Source organism: Bufo gargarizans, chromosome 4, assembly GCF_014858855.1.
Source record: "Bufo gargarizans isolate SCDJY-AF-19 chromosome 4, ASM1485885v1, whole genome shotgun sequence".
NCBI classification, from domain to species: Eukaryota; Metazoa; Chordata; class Amphibia; order Anura; family Bufonidae; genus Bufo; species Bufo gargarizans.
The window spans coordinates 326,855,945-326,873,278 of NC_058083.1; the positions used below are offsets into that span (position 1 = coordinate 326,855,945).

General features: G+C 43.1%; 1 protein-coding gene across 6 annotated transcripts in view; it reads right to left on the reverse strand.

The window, feature by feature from the left end:
- The window catches only part of REPS1 (RALBP1 associated Eps domain containing 1), a 116,618-nt gene that overhangs the window by 79,136 nt on the left and 20,148 nt on the right, over window positions 1–17,334 (reverse strand). For all 6 annotated transcript variants that reach the window (XM_044288728.1, XM_044288733.1, XM_044288729.1 and 3 more), the window contains exons 2-4: window positions 10,853–10,976; window positions 1,787–1,986; window positions 969–1,122 (exon numbers count right to left, since the gene is read on the reverse strand). In XM_044288728.1, the coding sequence (XP_044144663.1) occupies window positions 969–1,122; window positions 1,787–1,986; window positions 10,853–10,976 (478 nt within the window). The remainder of the gene's footprint in view (window positions 1–968; window positions 1,123–1,786; window positions 1,987–10,852; window positions 10,977–17,334) is intronic.

The following is a 17,334-nucleotide window of genomic DNA, read 5'->3' on the forward strand; positions in this document are numbered from 1 at the left end:
CCCTGAAAGATTATCAAAATTAGGGTTATTCACTTTAGAAAAAAGACGACAGAGGAGATCTAATTAATATGTATAAATATATCAGGGGTCAGTACAGAGATCTATCCCATCATCTTTTCATTCCCAGGACGGTGACTGATGAGGGGACATCCTCTGCGTCTGGAGGAAAGAAGGTTTGTACACAAACATAGAAGAGGATTCTTTACGGTAAGAGCAGTGAGACTATGGAACTCTCTGCCTGAGGAGGTGGTGATGGCGAGTACAATAAAGGAATTCAAGAGGGGCCTGGATGTATTTCTGGAGCGTAATAATATTACAGGCTATAGCTACTAGAGAGATCGTTGATCCAGGGATTTATTCTGATTGCCTGATTGGAGTCGGGAAGGAATTTTTATTCCCCTAAAGTGAGGAAAATTGGCTTCTACCTCACAGTTTTTTTTTGCCTTCCTCTGGATCAACTTGCAGGATAACAGGCCGAACTGGATGGACAAATGTCTTTTTTTGGCCTTATATACTATGTTACTATGTTATTGACGGAAGAGTGTACATACTTAGACAAAAAGGTAACTTTGTATTAACATGGGTATTACATAAATACAACTGTTTGAGGTATGGACAGAAAAGAACAAATCGTAAAATGCATTTTAGGATATATTAAAACTAGTAAAATTGTGAACAGAAAGAACGATGAAAACTCCACTTATCACATCCTAACATAAAACTGACATAGAATTATACAGGGTATCTGAGAGGTCAGGGACACAATCACCCTAAATTCTGCCCCTAAAGACTACTCAGCTTCAGAGGAGTCTTTATAGTAAAAGGTGTCGGCGGTAACATGACCAATGCGTTTCAGCTGCGACTCATCTGGGGTAGACAGGTTATGCTGAAATCTCTCTAATGGCAACGCACTGTGTCATACATACTTGGCAGAGATGCACACTGGCTGCTTGAGATTATAATCATACCTGCTTGAGATTCACTGTAAGGTGTCCAAAACGGACCAGACCCAGTCACAGGCCGCTCACTGTTCCCTCCACTGGCATGTCGGCTGTGCTTCCTCCAAGAATGTGGAGAGGATGGTGGAGACTGCTGAGGGGATACTACAGGAGAAGTGGACTCCTTGGCAAATAAAGGAGGAAATAAATAGTTAGTGGTGGTAGACGATATAATGGCTAACACACATATGTTATGTATTATACTGTTATTAAGGTCCTTCTCCTCTGGCTCCGATCATTATCTAGACCACCCCACTTCTGTCACAGCTGATGAGGACACACAGACGGCTGGGACCCTCAGTGACCATTACAATGGTGGTTCCAAGCATCTGTTTTCTCCTGACTGCAGTCACGTTGTTTGAGGTGGTAGTCAAGTATGCCAGTCCATTTACCATCTTCCTCGTGGCAGTCATGCACTGAGGAAAAGGGCACCTGAAACCCCATTCTAGTGACTGGCGGGCACTCAGGGATCAAACATATATCGACCAACCAGAAGATAGATGATCATTTCATTTGTGGACAAACCCCTTTAACCTAATGTTTTTTTTTCCAGGATGCTTATTTTGATGGCCTATCCTCAGGACAGGCCACTATAATATATAATTGCTGGGAGTCAGATATCCCCCCTCCCCCTGCATGTCCTTGATTCAGCTCAGATGCCAGAAATGGGAACTATACAGCTCCCCGCACTGTGTAGTGGACAGAGCTGGTTACTGCAGTGGGAGCAGCGTGCGTCCACTATACAAACACTGATCAAAATTACTTAAAAGGGGTGAAATGATGATTACCTGCTGCTCTGCCGCTGCACGTGGCTGAATAATATCGTGACTAACTGAGCTTTTCTTGACCTGGGTTCTGCTCGGAGGAGGAGGAGGAATAACTCCGGAGTAAGAGGAGGAATTATCACCCTCTGCACTGTTGGAGACTGGATGTCTTGAATCCTGCTCATTTTTTGACACCAGAAATCTTGGCAGAGGAAGGTCCTTAACTGAAAAAAATAAGAAAATTGGTATCTCAGTATTTTTTCTGGTCTGTTGTGGCAGCCATATTTGTTAAGTGACAGCAGGGTCCATTACAAGTGATTGACATTCTCATAAATGGACAGTGTTTTCTGTCAGCAGACCACAAGAAAACTGCAGCTTGTCAGAACATGCACCTAGTGTGCCTTCATTTGCCCATCTGAATGAAATCTAATTGTAATGTGCAGGTCTTTCTAAGGCCTCATTCACACACTTGCAGTAAGCCAAAACCAGGAATGGGTCCTAAACACGGGAAACATAATGGAAAGATTTATATGTTTTTGCATCCACTACTGATTTTTGCTTCACAATACAGATGTATAAAGAACCACATAGCAATAGCATAAAGAACACTACTAGCATATAATAGCATAATGATAAAGCTTTTAAAACATAGAAAAATTGCTTTCTAGAACCTTAAGATACTGTAGTGTTTCACCCACCCAGGTCTCCTTAATCCATCACAATTCCAATAGCCATCAGAGGAGACCGGGATGGGACCTGAGAATTTGCGGCCGTCACGGACATACTTTCTTTTTTTTTTGCTCTATACTTTTTAGACAAACTGAACCGTATCTCCTTAAAGGGAACCTGTCACCTCTACTATGCTACCCTTGCTGAGTGTTTCTAAATGTTCATTGTGTCACCCTAAACATATAAATTACACTTTTAATTTCATTTGCAGACAAATTCAATAAGTATTATGAATTTTTGTACTTCCCGCCTTTTATGCTAATTAACATAAGAGTCATATCTTACTTGTGTGACCAAAGAGTCAAATTTTCAAGCTCTGACTCCTCGCAGGTTAATTTGCATACGTATCAACCTTTTTTTTTTTTTTCACAATAAAAGCACACAGAGCTATGGGAACGGGATATTGCAGGATGTGCTAGCGGCCATCTAGCAACCCATGTCCTCAGCGCTATACCCAAAATCCAGGTGACAGGTTCCCTTTAACAGCCTTAACTACTGCAATGAGACGTACAGTACTAGAATGTATTGGCTCAGATGAGCTGAAGTTATTACTTTGCAAAGTCTCTAATAACGTCATAAATTGATTTCTACTGTAAAAAAATAATATTTCCCGAACTCCGGTTCGGTTCCAAGGTTTTATACAGTTGAAATCATTTTCTGAAGTTATTACGCGAAGTCTCGTGAAGTAATAACTTTGGCTCATCTGAGTCAATACATTCTAAACAAAGTTTTATGCAAATCGACTTCAGATGTTTCATCCAAATCGATTCGCCCATCCCTAACCGCTACGGATTAATGTTCTGCATCCCGGTGGTTGGGAGAACAATGATGAACTGGAATAAAAGCGATGAACAGAGGCGAACGTCTGCATGGACAGATCCGATTAGAAGAATGGAACGTAGTGATCTATCCTGTACTGCAAGCGAAACTGACATCACATCCCAAGCCTAGGGTGGAAAAAGGAGTCTACACATCAGAAGGTGTTTGCACGACATTGGGTTACAAGTCAGATGTCCCATTGACCTCACACCATCGCTCCAAAATGTTATCATGGTGCAGACAGCAAGACAGCAGTGGAGGCTGGAATGGAGGTCTATCATCTTTATCAATGAGTCATGCTTTTGTCTCTAATGCAATGATACCGGGGGTCATGTAGGCAATACCATGCAGAGGCCTTCACAAGAGATCATCACTCCTGGGATCATAGTGTGGGGTGGCATAATGCAGGGCTTGACAAATTTCCTTGGAATCTAGGAGCCAGCTAAAAAAGTTAGGAGCAGTTTTTTGTTTGTTTTGTTTTTTACCTTATAAAGCCATATTTTCAGCGGCAAAAAACACCTCTAAATTAATATATAAAGAAGTCTAGAACCACTAGTCAGTAAGGCTTGATTTACATCATAGTTTTCTACATAAAGACTAATTCTTGCTGATATAACTTATAATATGCAAGTAGATGAAGTTTTTAGAATAACAACTTTTCATATTAGTTTGATTCTATATTCATAGGTTTGTAGAAGTTAGGATTAAGGTCTTTTTCTCAACTCTGTTCATGTTATAACGGTTTTGCTGTGAAGAGGCATGTGATCTCTGCCAAGTCAAATTCAGTTTTGAGAACTACAAAAGTAAACCAAGCATCTGTGAAAATATCTTGTAGGCAGAGAAACTGCCCAATAATCTTACAAAAACCTCTGGAAGAGCATGACATTGTGAATGGATTAATGGAATTTATTTACCCAAAAAAATTACACATATAGAAACATAGAATGTGTCGGCAGATAAGAACCATTTGGCCCATCTAGTCTGCCCAATATACTGAATACTATGAATAACCCTTGGCCCTATCTTATATGAAGGATGGCCTCATGCCTATCCCATGCATGCTTAAACTCCTTCACTGTATTTGCAGCTACCACTTCTGCAGGGAGGCTATTCCATGCATCCACTACTCCCTCTGTAAAGTAATACTTCCCGATATTACTTTTAAACCTTTGCCCCTCTAATTTAAAACTATGTCCTCTTGTAGCAGATTTTCTTTTTTTAAATATTCTCTCCTCTTTTACCTTGTTGATTCCCTTTATGTATTTAAATCAATATCAATCTATCATATCCCCTCTGTCTCGTCTTTCTTCCAAGCTATACATGTTAAAAGGTCCTTTAACCAATTCAGCCCCCTAGCTTAAAACCCCCTTAATGACCAGACCACTTTTTACAATTCTGCACTACACTACTTTCACCGTTTATCGCTCGGTCACGCAACTTACCACCCAAATGAATTTTACCTCCTTTTCTTCTCACTAATAGAGCTTTCATTTGGTGGTATTTCATTGCTGCTGACATTTTCACTTTTTTTTTGTTATTAATCGAAATTTACCGAAATTTTTGCAACAAAAAAAACTAAATAAAAAAAAGACATTTTTCACTTTCAGTTGTAAAAAAAAAAAAAAAAAAAAAAAAACACAACATCTATATATACATTTTTCTCTATATTTATTGCATTACATGTCTTTGATTAAAAAAAATGTTTGGGTAAAAAAATAAAATAAAAATGGTTTTGGTAAAAGTTATAGCGTTTACAAACTAATGGTACAAAAATGTGAATTTCCGCTTTTTGAAGCAGCTCTGACTTTCTGAGCACCTGTCATGTTTCCTGAGGTTCTACAATGCCCAGACAGTAGAAAACCCCCCACAAATGACGCCATTTCGGAAAGTAGACACCCTAAGGTATTCGCTGATGGGCATAGTGAGTTCATAGAACATTTTTAATTTTTTGTCACAAGTTAGCATTTTTTTGTTTTTTTTTTTCTTACAAAGTCTCATATTCCACTAACTTGTGACAAAAAATAAAAACTTCCATGAACTCACTATGCCCATCACGAAATACCTTGGGGTGTCTTCTTTCCAAAATAGGGTCACTTGTGGGGTAGTTATACTGCCCTGGCATTTTAGGGGCCCTAATGCGTGAGAAGTAGTCTGCAATCCAAATGTGTAAAAAAATGCCCTGTAAAATCCTAAGAGTACTCATTGGAATGTGTGCCCCTTTGCCCACCTAGGCTGCAAAAAAAGTGTCACACATGTGGTATCGCCGTACTTAGGAGAAGTAGGGAAATGTGTTTTGGGGTTATTTTTACATATACCCATGCTGGGTGAGAGAAATATCTCTCTAAAAGTCAACTTTTCCCATTTCTTTATACAAAGCTGTCATCATAGAGAGATATTTCTCTCACCCAGCATGGGTATATGTAAAAAGACACCCCAAAATACCTTGGGGTGTCTTCTTTCCAAAATGGGGTCACATGTGGGGTATTTATACTGCCCTGGCATTTTAGGGGCCCTAAAGCGTGAGAAGAAGTCTGGAATATAAATGTCTAAAAAATTTTACGCATTTGGATTCCGTGAGGGGTATGGTGAGTTCATGTGAGATTTTATTTTTTTGTCACAAGTTAGTGGAATATGAGACTTTGTAAGAAAAAAAAAAAATATCTATTTCCGCTAACTTGTGCCAAAAAAAATATATGACTGAATGGAGCCTTACAGGGGGGTGATCACCACCCTGTCATTGATCACCCCCCCCCCCCCCCCTTCCTGTAAGGCTCCATTCAGACATCCGTATGCGTTTTGCAGATCCGATCCATGGATCCGCAAAACACATACGGACCTCTGAATGGAGCCAGCCTTACAAGGGGGTGATCAGGGAGTCTATATGGGCTATATGTCATTGATCACCCCCCTGTAAGGCTTCATTCAGACGTCTGTATGTGTTTTGCTCGGATCGGATCCGTAAAACACATACGGACGTCTGAATGGAGCCTTACAGGGGGGTGATCAATGACAGGGGGTGATCAGGGAGTCTATATGGGGTGGTCAGGGGTTAATAAGTGACAGGGGGGGGGGGGGTTTAGTGTAGTGGTGTTTGATGCTACTTATTACAGAGCTGCCTGTGTCCTCTGGTGGTCGATCCAAGCAAAAGGGACCACCAGAGGACCAGGTAGCAGGTATATTAGATGCCGTTATCAAAACAGCATCTAATATACCTTTTAGCGGTTAAAAATCGCATCTACAGCCTGCCAGCGAACGATCGCTGCTGGCAGGCTGTAGATCAGCTAGTTTACCTTCCGTTCCTGTGTGCGCGCGTTCACAGGAAATCTCGCGTCTCGCGAGATGGCGCCCCGACGCGTCCAGGAGGAATAACAGGGCCGCCACAAAGACGCAGTCCTGCGTGCAGCGGTCCTGGGGTGGTTAATCTTTCCTGGTAAGTTTTATCCTGCAATCCATGTACCAGTTTAGTAGCTCTTCTCTGAACTCTCTCCAAAGTATCAATATCCTTCTGGAGATATGGTCTCCAGTACTGAGCACAATACTCCAAATGAGGTCTCACTGTATCCGCCGTCACTGCGGGATCACTGCCCTTCTGCTGTCCCGGATTATTTGTCCTGTCCGGGGGATAATGGAGTCGCGGTTGTCGGCGTCTCCGGGGCCATCCTTGTGCTACCTCCGCTGTGGACGCGCACCGAGTCCAGGCCGGAAGTACTTCCCGCGCTGTGATGGGGAGGGGGTGGGGCTGCGGTCCCGTTTGTCGGAGGGATCTCCGAGTCCTCTGAGTGCATTAAGCCTCATGCACACATCCGTGGAACATGATTTCTTCAGAGTGCAGGAGCGCACGGAGTCATTGGTTTCTATGATGCCGTGCGCTTCCTGCTGCCGTCGCAGTACAGTAATACACTGCTATGATCTATACAAAATTCCTGATCGCCACGGCGACCTGGCATAATGTATGGTAACCAGACGCCTTTAGTAAAAATTTAATGCACACTAACAGCTTGGCATTATATTGATTTGGTTGTGGAACCAGTAGTACACCCATTTCTCCAAAGTGTCCCAGGAACCATTTTACAGGACATTGTCACGTCACATATTGCTCATGCTACTGCGAGCAGCCTGCATGGACTACCATGACCAACAGCATCTTCAGCCCCACCTCCCATTAAGCACGTCTGGGATGTCATTAGTTAGCAATTACAAAAGGGAGCTGCCAGCAGTGGATCTTGCCAATTTGCATGCCCAAGTACATTCAGAGTGGCAGAACATTCCTCTGACAACCATTAATAACCTCACTGATAGCATGCCAATGTGTGTAAGTGCATGTATTTCTCTTGCTCATACACGATACAGAATAAATTTAAGTTTTATTTTTTAGCTCATTTATTAGGACCAGTGTTTTAGACGCCGGTCTTAATAGTCCTTCCGCTGGTGCATGATGCACCTAAGTTATGTAGAGGCGCCGCACTCTGCAAACCAAAAACAGTACAATAATGCCATAGTAATAGAAAATATTCTGGTGCTAACGCTATGCTTATTTTGTAAATTTGAGATTCTTGGCAAATGCATTTTGTACAAAATTATTTGGGACCGTCTGCCGCACGTCAAGGCAATCTATGTGCCATAACGGCTACCATAAAATTCAGGGAGTGGAATCTGTATCTATATATATCTTGTGCAGCAGAAGTGTTTAGCATATGGACGCTCCTATCAAAGCTTCCTCTCCAGATGTACTTGATATTCTAAGCATACATTCAGTTCGGAGTCCACAGTAGAAATCTGAAACTGACCCGTGGATTTGCATTTGTTCATAGTTTTACCCTGGACTGCAGCCATTTTAGAGGGATTGAAGTAAATAAAAAACCATTGATACAGGGAGGCAGGAACAATCTTTTCTGGAGCGGTCAAGAAATCGTCCAATACTGTTGTGTTAAAGAGCCTCTGTCAGCTTGATCAACCCCATTAGAGTTGATCATGCTGATTAAAACAATACCTTTCTTTTGTCTACATGTTAAACAGCTGCAGAGACATCTGTTTTTATTCATATGCACATGTTGGAGCACCAGGTGGAGGGGCTGAATCCTGGAAGCCCTTTTTTTTTTTTTTTTTTTTTTTAACACCCTTTTTTAACACTCCCCTCCATTGACTAAGCTAGGTATCAGCATATTACTGGTTTATTAACATACACCAATAATATGTATTAGCTTTTAAAGTATAAAAAAACAAAAAACACTTTTCATAATATAATAAGGCTATAGCCTGGAGGTTAGTGGGCAGTCTTGCATGTAGAAATCCCAAGTTCAAATCCTAGCGAAGAAACAGCACTTGCACAAAAAGCTTTGTTTAAACCCTTAAGGGCACAGCCCTATTTCACCTTAAGGACCAGGCCATTTTTTGCAAATCTGACCAGTGTCACTTTATGTGGTGATAACTTTTCTGAGATTGTTTTTTCGTCACATATTGTACTTCACGACACTGGTAAAATGGAGTAAAAAAATTACATTTTTATTTATAATTTTTTTTTCCAAGTTTCAATTTCTCTACTTCTATAATACATAGTAATACCTACAAAAATAGTTATTACTTTACATTCCCCATATGTCTACTTCATGTTTGGATCATTTTGGGAATAATTTATTTTTTGGGGATGTTACAAGGCTTAGAAGTTTAGAAGCAAATCTTGAAATTTTCAAAAACCCACTTTTTAAAAAGGACCATATCACATAATAGAAACCACCCAAAAATGACCCCATTCTAGAAACTCCCCTCAAGGTATTCAAAACTGATTTTACAAACTTTGTTAACCCTTTAGGTGTTCCACAAGAGTTAATGGTAAATGGAGATAACATTTCAGAATTAAAATTTTTGGGCAAATTTTCCATTTTAATCCATTTTTTCCAGTTACAAAGCAAGGGTTAACAGCCAAACAAAATGCTATATTTATTGCCCTGATTCTGTAGTTTTCAGAAACACCCCATATGTGGCCGTGAACTACTGTACGGGCAGACGGTAGGGCGTAGAGGGAAAGGTGCGCCGTGTTTTGTGAGGCAAGGTTACAAAAAAATAGAAATTCTCCATCTCCATTTGCCATAAACTGTTGAGGAACACCTAAAGGGTTAATAAAGTTTGTAAAATCAGTTTTGAATACCTTGAGGGGTGCAGTTTCTTAGATGGGGTTGCTTTTATGGAGTTTCTACTCTAGGGGTGCATCAGGGGGGCTTCAAATGGGACATGGTGCCAAAAGAATAAAAAAAAAAAAAAAAAAAAAAGCCATCAAAATCTGCCTTCCAGAAACCATACAGCGTTCCTTTCCTTCTGTGCCCTGCTGTTTGGTCATATAGCAATTCACAACCACATATGGGGTGTTTCTGTAAACTGCAGAATCAGGGTAATAAATATTAACCCTTAACCCTTGCTTTGTTACTGGAAATAAAAAAAGAAAATTTGAGCAAAAAAAAAAAAAAAGCTGTTTTTGCACCGTTTTTATTTTATATTTTTGACAGTGTTCATCTGAGGGGTTAGGTCATGTGGTATTTTTATAGAGCAGATTCTTAATCAGCAGAAATGAAATGAGCACCAAATAGTGCAGATTTGTCACATATTTCCCCTTCTGTAGTGCACAGTCAAGCTCTTTGTGGAGGCTGGACACCCGCCGCTGCGTGCGGGTGAGATATTTTTTTAACTCTCATCCATTTTGCTGCTCCTGTGAACACTGAATTCTGCTGTGGAGAATGTGTGGCGGTTACACCAACAGCGCCAAAAAGGATCACTTGAGCTTTCCTGTAACAGATTTCCTCAGGTGCACGAGACCACAAACCTGGTTCAGCAGTACTTCAGTATGAGGAGCAATCCGGTAGGTTCAGACTAGCAGTATAACCAATAATTACATACCAATATACCGTACTAATTTTACTGTTTACAAGTCTAAATGCCATTCTTCTAGAAGGCTTATACAAGAAATAGAAAAGTAAATTATCCAGGTAAAAAGGCCAAGTTAAAGGTTTATTCCAGTTAGAGAAACGTATCCCCTATCCACAGGATGGGTGATAACTATTAGATCAGTGGGGCCCTACTACTGGGATCCACCACAATCATGAAAATGGGACCCGTATCCCATGGAGCCCCAATAAAATGGACGGAGCAGCTGGTTGGAAATACGTGCAGCTGCTCCTTTCATTTCTATGGTAGAGCTGGAGGACAGGTTATTAGTACATGATCAGTGGGGGTCCAACACCTGGTCCCTCCCCCCAATCAGCTGCTCAAAGTGTCCACGGATCTCTGGTGAGTGCTGCAGACTCTCCCTAGGACATTTGACGTTCATCGGTCACATGGCCTAGGTGCAGATGGGGCTGAGCTATCCAATGTACGGCACTGTGCTTGGTGGCTGTGGAGTGTCGGATATCAGACTCCCGCCGATCACATAATAATGACCTATCCTGAGGATAGGTTATCAGTGGAAAACACTCAGAAAAAAAACACTTTAAAATATGACTTATTCAGCATTTCCAATTAACCCTGTAGTGTCAGCAGTCAGGAAATTCTCACCAGTGTTTAAACTTTCAACTCGCAATGGTAATCCCGACTGTGCGACTGCTACAAGCTTCAACGCAATGTAGAACTGGCTTCTGCCAAAGTAGCCAAGTCTCGTCGCTCCACACAGCTCCATGATCTGAAAAACATTGGAGAAAAGAGGTATGTGAATATCATTACACAAAAATAAAGTAGCACTCATATGAGATGCCAGCAGAGTATATTGGCATATGTAACTGCTAGGACAATGGGTTGTGGCATCCTGGTGAGCAATTTCAGATAGAACAGCACCAGAACAATGAGCGTACTGGCAACACTGGAACTGACACAAGATATTCAGTAGATCACACTGTAATCCTAGGGAATGGCGCTCTCCAGTCACCCACAAACATTGTCCTAGAGTTCTCCCGTAACGATCAGGCAGAGCGCATATCAAATACTCTGAATGATCTCCATCCTCTCCTTGCTGCATGGAGAGAACAGGAAGCAGAACCATCTGTGTTCACCCTCCTACTACAGCCTGGACATTGCTGGAGCTTGGAGAGGTGAGTAACCAACAGCCCAAGGTATGAAATACCCTAGACAAGGGGTAGGCAACTTCCGGCTCCCAGCCGTTGTGAAACTACTAGGGGTGCACCGAAATTCCGGTGGCCGAAAATATCGGCCGAAAATGGGCCTAATCCATTTCGGCCGATATTGGTACATATCGGCAGAAAATACGGTTGGTTATATACGTTCGGGCGGCCGGCGGCGCCCCTCATGCTGTGCCTCCTAAACGCTTGCCGCTCTAAAGAATCTCCGGCTCAGTGCTGCGCAGCCTGCTGTGTCTCCTCTGTGCTGTTGTTAGTGTAGCGTGGCCGAGCTCTGTTCGTTCCGCGGTACAGGCGCTTTTGTTTCCTGTACCCGGCCGGACTGACAGGAAGTGCTCACTTAGTGTGCACTTCCTTTCAGTCCGGCCGGGTACAAGAAACAAATGCTCCTGTACCGCGGACCGAACAGAGCTTGGCCACGCTACACAGGCTACACTAGAGGTGACAAGGGAGGGGGGGGGGGGGGGGTGTAAAATGAGAGTGACAAGGGAGGGGGGGGGGTAGAATGAGAGTGACAAGGGAGGGCGGGGGTAGAATGAGAGTGACAAGGGAGGGGGGGGTAGAATGAGAGTGACAAGGGAGGGGGGGGTAGAATGAGAGTGACAAGGGAGGGGGGGGGGGGGTAGAATGAGAGTGACAAGGGAGGGGGGGGTAGAATGAGAGTGACAAGGGAGGGGGGGGTAGAATGAGAGTGACAAGGGAGGGGGGGTGTAGAATGAGAGTGACAAGGGAGGGGGGGGTAGAATGAGAGTGACAAGGGAGGGGGTAGAATGAGAGTGACAAGGGGGGGGGTAGAATGAGAGTGACAAGGGAGAGGGGGGTAGAATGAGAGTGACAAGGGAGAGGGGGGTAGAATGAGAGTGACAAGGGAGAAGGGGGTAGAATGAGAGTGACAAGGGAGGGGGGGTAGAATGAGAGTGACAAGGGAGGGGGGTAGAATGAGAGTGACAAGGGAGGGGGGGGGAGAGTGACAAGGGAGGGAGGGGGGGGGGGAGAGTGACAAGGGAGGGAGGGGGGGGGGGAGAGTGACAAGGGAGGGAGGGGGGGGGGGAGAGTGACGGGGGGGGGGGGGAGAGTGACATTTTTTTTTTAAATAACCACTTTGGGTGGCATTGTGTGTATAATATCTATGTATCTGTTTAACTTTATATTTTAATTCACTTTCCTTTTTTTTTTTACTTAAAAAAAGTATTTTAAAAGTATTTGGGCAAAAAGGCAGTTTCGGTTTTCGGTCAAGGGCATCCTGAATTTTCGGTTTCGGACCAGAATTTTCATTTCGGTGCACCCCTAGAAACTACAATTCCCAGCATACTCCATTCATTTCTATGAGACTTCTTAGAAGAGCAGAGCAAGTATGTATACTGGGAGTTGTAGTTTCACAACAGCTGGGAGCCGGAGGTTGCCTACCCCTGCCCTAGACCAACAGGAATCCTGACCTTAGCCTCTTCACAGGCCTAGTGCATCAGGCATCCAGATATTAACCCCTTCACTGCCCTAAACCAGCTGTCTTTGGGCCTGGTGGGTCAAATATTTATTTGATGGTGTTCTGCATCATCCCCTTAAAGGGGTTATTCGAGACAAAAAAAATTGCCCCCCATATGGCCGTGTCCCTCACACTGAATATACTTACCTGGTTTGCTGCTCTTGGTCCCTGTATCACAGGTGACGCTAGGGAGGCTCAGAGAAGCAGCAGCGGCGGCGGTACAGGGACCAGGAGCAGCAAGCCAGGTAAGTATATTCAGTGTGACTTTTCAGTCTCTGATAACTATTTAAGCCTGGTTCACATCATCTCAGGACAGGGGAGTATTTCCCTGAGACCTACCTCAGATGGAAGACTCCCGTAGGGTCCAACTGTGGTTAAAAATAAATAAAAAATAAATACACTTTTACTTGTTGCCTCTGTATAGAGTAGTGCAGTCTACTTCCCACTACGCTATAGAAAAAATAAAGTATATGGATATAAACCTCCCCAACCGGACACGTAAAGTCAATGAGGTCGTATACATACATTCATCATATGCTAGGAGCCTTCCCTGTGCATACCATTACTGTAGTTCACAATTGTTATGTGAACGCACACTTACTGCCCCCCTCCGTATAACGGTAAAACAAATCTTTGAGGGAACATTGATCACAATTACTGTTACAATATAGTATAAAGTACAATACACCAGAAGTGGTGGCGACCGGCCTCGCGTGTGCAAGAAAAGGCACATCACTGATACGTAAATGAGATTGAGCTGCATAAAGCCACGTGACCGATCGATGCGATACCACAGCATTCTACAAAAAGATGCCCCAGAACTGTACATGTCAGGAGAGGCGACAGGTCCTCTAACTAAACTTGCCGTGACTCACCTCCATTCATTCTGGTAGTTATGAAAGACATCTTGTAATAAACAGGCTCAAAACAGGCTTCAGCGTTGCTCACAGGATCACACCCAAAAATAAAAAGCCAACTAAATGCAGTCATTTAATCCCTACTCCATGACTAACTTTAACCAGGGCGTCTATGACCATACAATTTACTAAAACAGGTCAGGGTACTACAAGGTGGCGTCATAGAAATTAGGAGAACAGCTGCCTTTCCCAGAAGTGGACACTGCAAGCAACCACGTGGAGACATTTTCTGAGATGTCACCTGCCTGGGATATACAGAATAGAACGAAATTACATATATCGTGTAGATTTGTATTAGGAATGGGTAGGCAACACAAGGTGTTGGTTTTTATATGAAATGTAAGGGATTTTCCAGTTTCACCAAGTAAAGCTTATTCATCCTAGGACAAGTTATGCCTTTTTAAAATACTATCATGTTCAGTGCTGCACATACACACACACACACACACACACACACCTGCCCATAATTATTCATACCCCTGGCAAATTTAGGCTACTTTCACACTAGCGTTCTGCTTTCCGCTCGTGAGCTCCGTTTGAAGGGGCTCACGAGCGGACCCGAACGCAACCGTCCAGCCCTGATGCAGTCTGAATGGATGCGGATCCGCTCAGACTGCATCAGTCTGGCGGCGTTCAGCCTCCGCTCCGCTCGCCTCCGCACGGACAGGCGGACAGCTGAACGCTGCTTGCAGCGCTCGGGTGTCCGCCTGGCCGCGCGAAGGCGTGCGGATCCGTCCAGACTTACAATGTAAGTCAATGGGAACGGATCCGCTTGAAGATGACACCATATGGCTCAATCTTCAAGCGGATCCGTCCCCCATTGACTTTACATTGAAAGTCTGAACGGATCCGCTCAGGCTACTTTCGCACTTAGAAAAATTTCTAAGTTATTAATGCAGACGGATCCGTACTGAACGGAGCCTCCGTCTGCATTAATATGATCGGATCCGTTCAGAACGGATCCGATCAAGCGCTAGTGTGAAAGTAGCCTTAGACTTAGTTACTTTTATTCAACCAGCAAGTAATTTTTTGGACAGGAAATGACATAGGTGTCTCCCAAAAGATAATAAGACGATGTACAAGAGACAAGGGGGGGAACATTTCTCAGCTTTTATTTACATTTGAGCAAAAAAAATACAAGATGTTCCGCACTGTGGAAAATCTCAGAGGACGTGGTCGGAAGCCAAAAGTGACACGTGTGCTGGCCAGGAGGATAGTTAAGAGAGGTGAAAAAGAATCCAAGGATCACCACCAAGGCCATCCTGGTGAATCTGGGCTCTGCTGGTGGCAATGTCTCAAGGCAGACAATCCAACGGACACTGCACAATGCAGACCAAGGAGGATGCCACTTCTCCAGATAAGGCACACAAAGGCTCTCTTGGCCTTTGCAAAAGCTCATCTGGACAAAGACGACTTCTGGTCTTCTGTGCTATGGTCAGATGAAACTTTGAAAATGTTATTGTTTGGTCACAATGATGTTTCCTTCATTTGGTGTAAAAAAGCAGAAGCCTTCAACCCAAAGAACACCATCCCTGTCAAACATGGTGGTGGGAACCTAATGCTTTGGGGGTGTTTTTCAGCCAATGGACCAGTGAACCTAATCACAGTAAACGGCATACATGAGGATTCTCAACGACATCAGGCAGTCTGCAGAGAAACTTGGCCTTGGGCACCAGTGGACATTTCAGCATGACAATGACCCAAAACACACAGCAAAAGTGGTGAAGAAATGGTTAGCAGACAACAACATTAACGTTTTGGAGTGGCCCAGCCAGAGTCCAGACAAATCCAATTGAGAATCTGTGGAGGGAGCTAAAGATCAGGGTGATGGCAAGAAGACCCTCCAACCTGAAAGATTTGGAGCTCATTGCTAAAGATGAATGGGCAAAAATACCTGTGGAGACATGCAAAAAGATGGTCTGCAATTATAGGAAGCGTTTGATTGCTCTAATATCCAATAAAGGCCTTTCTATTGATTATTGAGTAGAGTATGAATAATTTTGAACTGGACACTTTTTGCTCAAATGTAAATAAAAGCAATAATGCCTCTTGTACATTGTCTTATCTTTTAGGAGACACCTATGTAATTTTCCGTCAAAAAATTACTTGCTGATTGAATAAAAGCAACTTTAAGTCAAAATTTGCCAGGGGTATGAATAATTATGGGCAGCACTGATTGTGTATATATATATATTATATATATATATACACACACACATACACACACACACACCTCTAACTATGAAAATTGTAGATTCACACTGAAGGCATCAAAACTATGAATTAACACATGTGGAATTATCTACATAACAAAAAAAAGTGTGTAACAACTGAAAATATGTCATATTCTAGGTTCTTCAAAGTAGCCACCTTTTGCTTTGATTACTGCTTTGCACACTCTTGGCATTCTCTTGATGAGCTTCAAGAGGTAGTCACCTGGAAATGGTCTTCCAACAGTCTTGAAGGAGTTCCCAGAGATGCTTAGCACTTGTTGGCCTTTGGCCTTCACTCTGCGGTCCAGCTCACCCCAAACCATCTCGATTGGGTTCAGGTCCGGTGACTGTGGATGCCAGGTCATCTGGCGCCAGCACCCCCATCACTCTCCTTCATGGTCAAATAGTCCCTTACACAGCCTGGAGGTGTGTTTGGGGTCATTGTCCTGTTGAAAAATAAATGATGGTCCAACTAAACGCAAACCGGATGGAATAGCATGCCGCTGCAAGATGCTTTGGTAGCCATGCTGGTTCAGTATGCCTTCAATTTTGAATGAATCCCCAACAGTGTCACCAGCAAAGCACCCCCACACCATCACACCTCCTCCTCCATGCTTCACGGTGGGAACCAGGCATGTAGAGTCCATCCAGTTCACCTTTTCTGCGTCGCACAAAGACACGGTGGTTGGAACCAAAGATCTCAAATTTAGACTCATCAGACCAAAGCACAGATTTCCACTGGTCTAATGTCCATTCCTTGTGTTCTTTAGCCCAAATAAGTCTCATCTGCTTGTTGCCTGTCCTTAGCAGTGGTTTCCTAGCAGATATTCTACCATGAAGGCCTGATTCACACAGTCTCCTCTTAACAGTTGTTCTAGAGATGTGTCTGCTGCTAGAAGCTCTGTGTGGCATTAAAGGGTACCTGTCACCGGGATTTGGGGTATAGAGCTGAGGACATGGGTTGCTAGATGGCCACTAGCACTTCCGCTATACCCAGTCCCCATAGCTCTGTGTGCTTTTATTGTTTAAAAAATTCGATTTGATACATATGCAAATTAACCTGAGATGAGTCAGAGCTTGAAAATATGACTCTTCTCTGGTCACACAAGTAAGATATGACTCTTTTATATTAATTTGCATATGTATCAAATCGTTTTTTTTTACACAATAAAAGCACAGAGAGCTATGGGGACTAGGTATTGCGGATGTGCTAGCGGCCATCTAGCAACCCATGTCAGCTCTATACCCAATAAAAATCCAGGTGACAGGTTCCCTTTAACCTGGTCTCTAATCT